At 33.6% G+C, this 10,055-nt stretch overlaps 1 protein-coding gene across 1 annotated transcript in view; it reads right to left on the bottom strand.

The window, feature by feature from the left end:
* LOC109821434 (DDB1- and CUL4-associated factor 8-like) overlaps positions 1-414 on the bottom strand; it is a 12,932-nt gene extending 12,518 nt beyond the window's left edge. Inside the window, exon 1 of the mRNA XM_020387619.1 lies at positions 200-414. Within this exon, the coding sequence (XP_020243208.1) occupies positions 200-316 (117 nt within the window). The 5' untranslated portion in view covers positions 317-414. The remainder of the gene's footprint in view (positions 1-199) is intronic.

Below are 10,055 nucleotides of genomic sequence, written 5' to 3'. Positions count from 1 at the left end.
GAGAGATCAAAATCTCTCCTACCAAACCCAATGACATATTCTTTCATCGCATCATGTAACATATTCCACCAATCCCCACACCACACATCTCTTTATGAGAATCAATCTTCATTTAATATCTCAATTGCCTACTACTAGACGAACAATAATCTAATGGTAAAATAAACCCTAAATAAAGAGGACAAAACAATGTATAAACCTCAGAAGCGCCGATCCTGTGGGCGAATTTCCTGGGCGAGAGATCCCCAACCTCCCGCTGCAAGATTCCGGCGATCGTTCGACCGCAGTTCCTCCCTCTTTTCCCAGTCCCCGCCATCTTTAGTCCCGGTTCGATGAAATGCCGCTGAACTTGAGATCGATCGTAAAGGAGAAAATGCCGCTGGAGGTGAGAGTCGATGAGAAGCTCTCTCTCTCTTTCTCTCTCGCATTTTTATTTTATTTTACTAAAATAGTCCACGTGCCTTGCATGTGTTTATACTTGTCTTATGTGATACATATTATTATTTTTAATTCATAATAGTATATTAAAAAGTTATACATAATTTTTAAAATTAATTAACATAATTATAAAAATATTAAGTTAACAAACTAATTAACATTAACAAATTAATTCCAACTTTTAATTTAATAATATAATAAATTTAATAATATATTACTTTCCATGATCTTAAGATTAAGAGTAACTAATATAATAGTACAAATAATAATATAAAATATATAATTAATAGAATATAGTAGTAATAATAACGTACTTAGCATATTTGTCAAATTTGTTTTATTGTTATTCGAGTCGCAATTTGCAGATTGACGATCACTAATCAATCACGACAAATTTGCTTTAAATTAGAAATAAGAAATTAAAGAGAAACTGTTGAAATCTAGAAGATAAGATGAATGTGGACATTACTTGAATATGGACAATTAATTAGGTGACTCTTTATTAGCTCATGTCCTTTAGTCTTCTTATTATCAATCTATATAATGTATGTCATGGACTACAAAATGGATACTGGAATGAAGAAGATTAATAAAATGAGAATCACTTTTCTCCCTATCTCTTCTCTTGTCTGTTTACATTTACATTTCATGTTTGATTCTTACTTTTGATATATATATGATATATGTAGATATAACAACAAGATTACAACACGTTATCAGCACGAAAGCTCTAGCTAGTCGGTTCGTAATCGCCCGTTGGTGGTAAGAGATATTTCGGTGTACACCCCTTACGAGGTAACAATTTCCACATGATACTCCAGGGGGTGTATTTGCAATTAACCCTTTAGTTTATACTGAACGGGTTTCCTGGATGAGATCGTTCAGATCTTCCGGTGGTCTTAGCTAAATACTTAGCTAAAAGCTTTTACCTAAAAGCTTCTTCTTCTTTGTAGTTTGTTATCTGTATCTAGTACAAGCTGTGATCTCTGTTTGATGGAGCTCCAGAATACTAGGAAGTCCACATTTAATTTTAAGGCATCTGGCATAGATTGGTATTGATAACTTGAATAGACTGCAGTCTGCATATTGCAGATACTGTGCGGGATAAGGGAGCCTTAAATGTAAAATTTTATAGTCGCTTGAGGTTGGTATATAAGTCGACACTTTTTACTCATTGCAAATTCTTGAAACTTCCACTTACCTTATGCAAAGAGTTTCTCAATAAAATCCTCTGGTTTTCGTCCACATTTCATTTTCAGTTTGTTTCTATCCTAAGGATAAATTATGCTTCATTATGAATGCATAAATGTCCTGATTTCTGAATATGCAGCACAAATATGTTAACCTAGTATTTCATGTTGATCTGCAAGGATGCAAGTGTAGCATGTGTTACCTACTGCCTTGGGAAGTTGAATATTCATGCTTATCTCCTGGTTTGTAAAATTGTTGTTTATTCTGTTTAGAAGAATAAGAGTATGCATTGTCTTAGATTTCCCGTGCATTGAACAGATTACTCTTTCAACTATTTTATTATTTTCTAAACAATGTATTCCTTATGTAGAGTTTTTCAAGAAATCCCAGACATCTGTTGTTCTGTATCATGTACCAGGCCCTTTAGGACACAGATAGAAGACATTACATATGATATGACATATTGCACCAGTTTGATGGGCAGGTTGGACGATAAGTACACAGATATTATTGATGGCTATGACACATATTTCAGTTTTCTTTACATGGTAGAGGTTATATCAAACCAACTACTAAACAACATATAGTTTTAGTATGGGGATTTACTCAATTTTGTATGAGCATCGCCTGGCACAGTATGCTTCTGGTTTTATTCATCTCATTTTATTATATGGCACAGAAATGTATGGCCATGACACATATTTCAGTTTTCTTATATCCAATTTTCATATTTTTGTAGCATGTTAAATATTATTTCCTAAAAGGTTAAGCCTAACATATGAAGGCATCAATTATCATTCAGTTAATATGTAGGAAAATTTTAGAACACTTCTAGTTTTTGTTTCCTAAATGATTATAAAAAAAACATACAGTAAAAGTACTGCATCTCTTGAATTTTCAAAATGCTATCAATACTTATAGACTAGTGCTATTGCATTAAATGTGATGTTGAATTTTTCCAAATGCTATTAATGCAAGCAACGGTTAAAGGATGTCAAATCTTTTATAAGTTTGAGATAGAGTCTCTCTTCTGGGTATACAAGTGTTATAGGACATGTGAATATTTCTAATTACTCATGCACTAATCTTTCGTCCCTATGATTAGTGCACTGTGATGTATGATAGTAATTATTACTTGTCTTTGGCCTCGAACGTTCATTTTTACTGATACCCTTGTGATTTTTGCACGATTATATCTCTTGATTTTTTAAGTATATATCTTTGTCCACAAGGCAAACACTTTAAATTTTCTCTCTATCAATTAAGACGTAAAAAAAATTAATGCCTCACTAAAAAATTATTCACTTTTCTGGGCAATCCCTGAAGGATCGCTTTGATATATGAGAGCCAATAATCTTCCCTCAAACGCAACTGGCAGACTGATTCAGAACTTTTTTGGATTTTAAATACATGACTAAATATGCTTCAACCATGTGCCATATTATCTAGCGGGTGAAGCTCGCAGAATTGATCGAAAAGATTTTTCCCATTCCATGCAAGTAGTATTGTACTCCAGTAGTAGTACATGACTAAAAATTATGCCAAGCATTCTGCTTTGATATCTACATTTGAGTTATAGAGAGTCATAACAAATTGTTGATGAGGAATCACAATGTTAGACTAGTTGGCTTACGAGTTCTGTTTGGAGCACATGCTATAATTCAGAAAATTACTTATACGCGTGGACAAGGGGGAGGCTATGAACATAGTAGAGATCTTATCTTGTAGCCATTTTTGGATTTTAAACCCTCGACTGAATACAATTCAACAAGTAACCTTGTACTCTTACAATAATACAACTAAAAGCATTATGAACTAATCCTTGCATTAGTAGTTGTTAAAAACACAACCAGTTGTTGTGAGAAACCATAATGCAAGTTTAATTGGTTCAGTCGTAGTGCCTAAAACACATGTCATAATTCAAACTAATATTCATAAGCTTGGACGAGGGAGAGGTAGTAGATCTTATTGAGGTGGTCAAGGTAAATTATTTGGTTTTTCTATATTTGGATTATATGCATTTGTTAGACAATTTTAATTTATCTTGAGTTTGCTTTAACTCTTATGAACCTATGTGGTTTTTATTCATATGTGTATACTTTAGAATTTGTCTGACCTAAAATACATCATGTTGCGATGAGTTTGAGATTTAGGGATCCAAATTATTTTAAATTCTGGCATGAGCGATTGGGTCATCTTGGGCAAAATATGATTTATCAGATTTCCGTAAATTAAATGGGGCATTCAAACCAAATCTGGCCAACTGTATTTCACAATTTTCCCCTTTATCTAATACGTGATGAAGAAGCAAAACATTTCCCATCTGCGTATTCTTTATTTGTAGTCCATGTTTCTATATCACCACCATAGCGTACCTCTATGGGACCCTGGTGTACATACATTATTTATGAAACTCCGTCAATAATTTAGTACCAATGGCCCATGTTAGGGGATCAATTTACAATTTGGTACGTTGACTGTATTTTTATTGAAGATCAATTCTTGACATTAGGGGGAGATTAGTGCCCAAAATACAAAATAATGTCAAGAAATTCCATTGATGAAAAAGATCTTCAATATTTATATCCACGTACTAGTCAAACTGAACCAAAAGTTCACATGATAATCTGCTAAGAAAAGAGTGACTAAGCCCCATATTCATGTTGAGTAAATCATTGATGATTTGGTACGCCAGAAGCGTACTGCATCAAAAGCATAGGAAACTTATTAGTGAAAAGGATAAAAGTCCGCGACACACCAAATCTAATATAGAAAGACAGTCACTCCCATAACCTCCGGAAGAGGCTTGTCCTGAAGACAAAATCTCCAGTAAATTACATGTGCACTTGATAATCATAATATTGGAGATGCGGAACGGCCAAATCCAATTGTTAAGGGAAATAACGAGAATTTGGTTGACATAAAATAAGAATTGAAGTGGCCACGAATTTGTGAAAAGGAGAAATATATAATAGAAATATAAAAGTTATCGATAACATAGTTGCCTCTACAGTTGCTCTTACTATCTCCGAAAATAATATGGATCCAGAACCTAAGTCGGTAGCAGAGTGCTTGAAACACTCGGACTAGGTGAGATGGAAGGTGACAATTGATGCTGAGCTGAACTCGCTAAAGTATTTTGAACCTATAGTCCATATATTCCTGCAAGATATAAATGAGTCTTTGTAAGAAAAATAAATGAGAATTGTAACGTGGTGAGATATAAAGTGAGATTCATAGCTCAATGGGTTCACGCAGAGACCCAACATCGATTTAGATGTAAAATATTCTCCTATTAGTATTTATATTACGTTCCGCAAGTTAATACCTATGACAGAAACTATGAATTTATATATGCAGTATATGTACATCATGACCACATTTTTATATGTGTCATTAGACGCTAATATTTTTATATGAAAATCCCTGATGGACTTAAAATTCCTGAATTAAGAGAAAACAAGAATCGCAACATGTATAGCATTAAATTACAAAGGTCATTATACGACTTAAAACAGTCGGGTAGAACGTGGTATAACCGACTGAGTGAGTTCCTCCTGAAGAGGAGATATTGATGCGGCATAATTATGTACCAAAATTACAAGTGCACAATTTATCAAGTTATAGTATAAAAAATATCGATCCCACGAGGAAGGTGATTTTAAGAGATTATTAGAAATGGTTCTTATGTTTTGTGCATGACAATTAGGAATAAAGAATAAGTGTGATTGTGATGAGTGGTTGTTTTGATTTATGTGCAAGAGATAATAAATTGAATTTTAAGTGTGATTGTGATGAGTGGTTGTTTTGATTTATGTGCAAGAGATAATAAATTGAATTTTAGAGAAAAAAGAATCAAAGAAGAAATGAAATCACAAGGCAAGAAATAAGAATGAATAAAATCAAGAAATAAACCAAGAATGAAAAGAAAATTTTAGAAAGTTAAGATGGAGGATTCAAAAGAGGTAAGAGTTCTAGAATATAATCCACTAACCAATTTAAATTACAAAATATAAACTATTCTCTTTTTATCATATTTCAACTTAGATTTATTAGGCATAGATTATCAAACCATTTAAGAAAAGTGTAACCTATCAAATTATCATCTAAGTTAAAATTACTATTCATGAAAAGAACAACAACATGATAATAATCCTAGAATTCATAAGCATAACCTATCAAACCATTTAAGATAAGCATAGATTATCAAATTCTTCTTCTACCGATTAGTTCTCTAGTTGATTATCCTAAACATGAACATTTTAAGTGCAAGAGAATAATTCATACAATATAAAGGAAATTAGACTAAGTTCATATAATTCTAAACTTTCTACAAGAATTAAATTCACATCTTTAAGAAATAAAAACAAGAAAAAGAAATAATTACAAAAATAAAAAGAAAATAAAAATCTAAACTATAAACAAGAAATAAATCTAATTACAAAGAAAAATAAAAATCTAAACCACAAAATAAATTGCAGAAATTAAATACAAGAAAAATAAATCTACTCTACAAATTAAAGTGCAAAAAGAAATAAAAAAGACAATAAAATAAATCTACACTACAAGCATGAATTTAAATCTAACTAATAAGCAATAATAAAGAAATTACTAAAAAGAAATAAAAGAGAAAAGAAATGCAAACCTTCAAATTGCTCTTCATCTACATCCTCATCATTCAACAAAGAGGAGAAAGAACAAATTTAAAGTGGGGAAAAATTATTATTATTAATTACAACTAAAGTTATAATTTTTGGAAGGTCTTCTCAATTAAGAGTAGCCCTCCTCTCCAAAAGGAGTTACAAAATTTTTCACACTCTTAACCCCTCACTCTCTACCCCTATTTATAGTAATCTTCAATGAATATGAGCCATTGGATTTGTCTTGAGCCCCAAGCAACAATCTCCACCTTTGAATTTGCTTTTTGTTCTTCTCTAGCCCAACATAAGAGGCCTAATTGATTTTCAAAAACAATCTCAAGTCCGGCCCATGTGATTAAAATTCAATCTGCAGCAAGCCCAACCATTTGATTAAAATCAACTCTGCAGCACCTCAAGGTCCGGTCCACTTGAAGTTTTGATTAAAATCTGCAGCCCACATTCCAGGTCCGGTCCACTTTAAGTATAGAGATACTCCTTGGGATTAATTGCTCAGTCAACTTAGGCTTTATAAGATAGAATCACCTTGAATTTAAGAGTTTTTTTTTATGGTGCCCATTTTTCGCACTCTTCTTTATAAGGTTAGTTTTTTTTAAATATATATATGTGTAAGTATATATAGTCTTAAAAAAATGTGTAAATCAAGATAACTTGAAAAAAAATATTTTCAACTCTAAGTTAAGCATGCAAAAATTTCATTATTTTTAATTAAAAATCTAAGGTAAGACTTAAGTAAGGTATACTAGTTGAAAAATTATTTCTTAAGAATTTTATTTAGAGTTATCATAAAAGGTGAACTTGAATATGTCACTAACTAAGAATTAGAAAAAGAGTGGTATTAGGGGCACACCCCCTACCACACCACTAACCAAACCCCCTCTCCCATCGCTACAGTAAACCGGGCCCCACATGGGATTTAAAATTTTTTAAAATCTCATGTGGGGCCCGATTTACTGTAGCGATGGGAGAGGGGGGTGTGGTTGGTGGTGTGTTAGGGGGTGTGCCCCTAGCATTATTTTTAGAAAAATTAAAAATCTATCAATTTGATCAATTATTACTTAACTCTATTAATTTGGCAAATGACAATATTTTTATAATTTTTTTTAACAAAAAGAAAGAAAAATACAACTAAAAAGGTAAAATAAAGAGGAAAATATGTATTTCTCACCCCCACACCTAAATTTTGCATTGTCCTCAATACAAATTCGCTGAAGCACAAAGTAAAGCAGATAAAATTGAAGAACTTATAGTTGTTTGGTTGACAATGATGATAAGGATCTGCAATTACTGTTAGTGTGAGGATGAAGAAATCAAATAAGAGGAAAATTGTAAGTAATTATTTTTTTAATATTTTTTTAATATTTTTTTATTTTTTATTTTTTACCTATGTTACTTATTCAAATTTTTGTTATGTTTTTTTTAGAAACAAAAGAATTTTTTTAAGAAACAAAAGGAAAATTAGTTTTTGTTTTTTTTGTTTTTTTATAGATAATGAGGTTCATGAAGAACCAACACCTCTTCCTCTCCGAGCGTAGAAAATTCTAAAAATGGTTTCAGACGTTGACCATTTATTTTAAAAATGTTACCATTTTTAGGATTTTCTATCTCGACAGCTCCATGTGAAAAAACTTGTTTGACAAAAAATAGACCTGTCCATCTTGATCTTAATTTTCCTGGAAAAAGATGTAATTTTGAACTGTATAATAAAACTTTCTGTCCTGGAGAGAAATTTTTTAGCAAAATTAATTTGTCATGAAAAATTTTTGTTTTCTCTTTGTAAATTTTTGAGTTTATGTATGCATCATTTCTAATTTCTTCCAACTCATTTATTTGGAGCAATCTGTTCTTACCTGCCGAGTCTGAGTCAAAATTTAGCTGTTTTATCACCTACATTGCTCGATGCTCCAACTCCACTGGTAGGTGGCAAGCTTTCCCAAACACTAATCTATATGGTGACATCCCCAAATTGGCCTTAAAAGCTGTTCTATACGCCCACAGAGCATCACATAATTTTACAGACCAATCTTTTCTGTTATGATTAACTGTTTTTTCTAAGATTTATTTGATCTGCCTGTTTGTGACCTCTACTTGTCCACTGGTTTGGGGGTGATAAGGAGTTGACAATTTGTGTGTGATTGAATATTTTCTCATCAGAGCCTCGAAAGAACGGTTACAGAAATATGTATCGTTGTCACTGATGATCGCTCGAGGTACTCCAAACCGGGCAAAAATATTCTCTTTTAAAAACTAATGACAACGACCTTGTTGTCATTAATTTTGCAAGCTACCGCCTCAACCCATTTTGACATGTATTCAACGGCTACTAGAATGTAGACATTTCCAAAGGAATTTGGAAATGGTCTCATGAAATCGATACCCCACAGATCAAAAAGTTCAACAGATAAGATGGGTTGTAAAGGCATCATATTTCTCCTAGTGACCTTCCCTAAAAGCTGACAGCGGTTACAGGTTTTGCAAAACTCGAATGAATCCTTAAAAAGAGTGGGCCAATATAGCCCAGACTGGAGAACTTTTTAGCTGTTTTTCTTAGGCCAAAGTGGACCCCACATGCTTGTTCATGACAAAATGATAGAACACTCCTAGTTTCTTCCGTGGGAACACACCTCCTAAAGATCTGATCAGGACAGTATTTGAACAGATATGGATCATCCCAGTAAAAGTATTTTACTTGGGAGAGAAAGTGGGATCTATCCTGTTTGGACCAATGAGAAGGGATCTGGTTCATGACTATGTAGTTCACAATGTCAGCGAACCAGGGAACAGATTGGATTTCTAGGAGTTGTTCATCTGGAAAATGTTCATTGATTGGAACGGTTGATGTTGGTGCATTTGGGAGTCGAGAGAGGTGATCTGCTACGGGGTTCTCTGTTCCCCTTCTGTCAAGAATTTGAATGTCAAACTCTTAAAGAAGGAGAATCCATCTAATGAGCCGTGCTTTAGCATCCTTTTTGGTCAAAAGATACTTTAGTGCGGCATGATCAGTGAAAACTTTGGTTAAGGAACCGATGAGGTAGGACCTGAATTTTTCTAAGGCAAAGACTACAGCTAAAAACTCTTTTTCTGTGACAGAGTAGTTTTGCTGGGCATCATTCAGAGTCCTACTGGCGTAGTAGATCACATGCGGTTTTCTATCAAACTGTTGTCCTAAAACAGCTCCAATCGCAGAATCGGATGCATCACACATCAGTTCGAAGGGTAAGATCCAGTCCGGTGCATGAATGATAGGAGCTGTGGTTAGCTCCCTTTTCAGATATTTGAAAGCTTTGAGGCAGTCGGGGGAGAAGACAAATGATGTATCCTTGGCTAAAAGATTGGTCAAGGGTCTAGCAATTTTGCTGAAATCCTTGATGAAACGTCGGTAAAAACCAGCATGACCAAGAAACGATCTGACATCTTTGACAGTTTTGGGAGGAGGGAGATTGGAAATGAGATCTACCTTAGCTTTGTCCACTTCGATTCCCCTATTGGAAACTACATGTCCTAAGACAATGCCTTGTTTGACCATGAAATGACATTTCTCCCAATTGAGAGTCAGATTTTTCTCCCTACACCGTTCTAGGACCAGTTTAAGATGATGCAAACATTGGGAAAATGTGTCACCAAAAATGGAAAAGTCATCCATGAAAATTTCGAGAAATCGCTCTACCATGTCGGAAAAAATACTGATCATGCAACGTTGGAATGTGGCCGGTGCATTGCACAGGCCAAAAGGCATGCGTCGGTATGCGAATGTTCCATACGGGCAAG

The sequence above is a fragment of the Asparagus officinalis genome, chromosome 1, assembly GCF_001876935.1.
Source record: "Asparagus officinalis chromosome 1, Aspof.V1, whole genome shotgun sequence".
Lineage (NCBI taxonomy): Eukaryota > Viridiplantae > Streptophyta > Magnoliopsida > Asparagales > Asparagaceae > Asparagus > Asparagus officinalis.
Note: the sequence above shows the minus strand (reverse complement) of the source record. Positions and strands in the feature narration are given on the sequence as shown.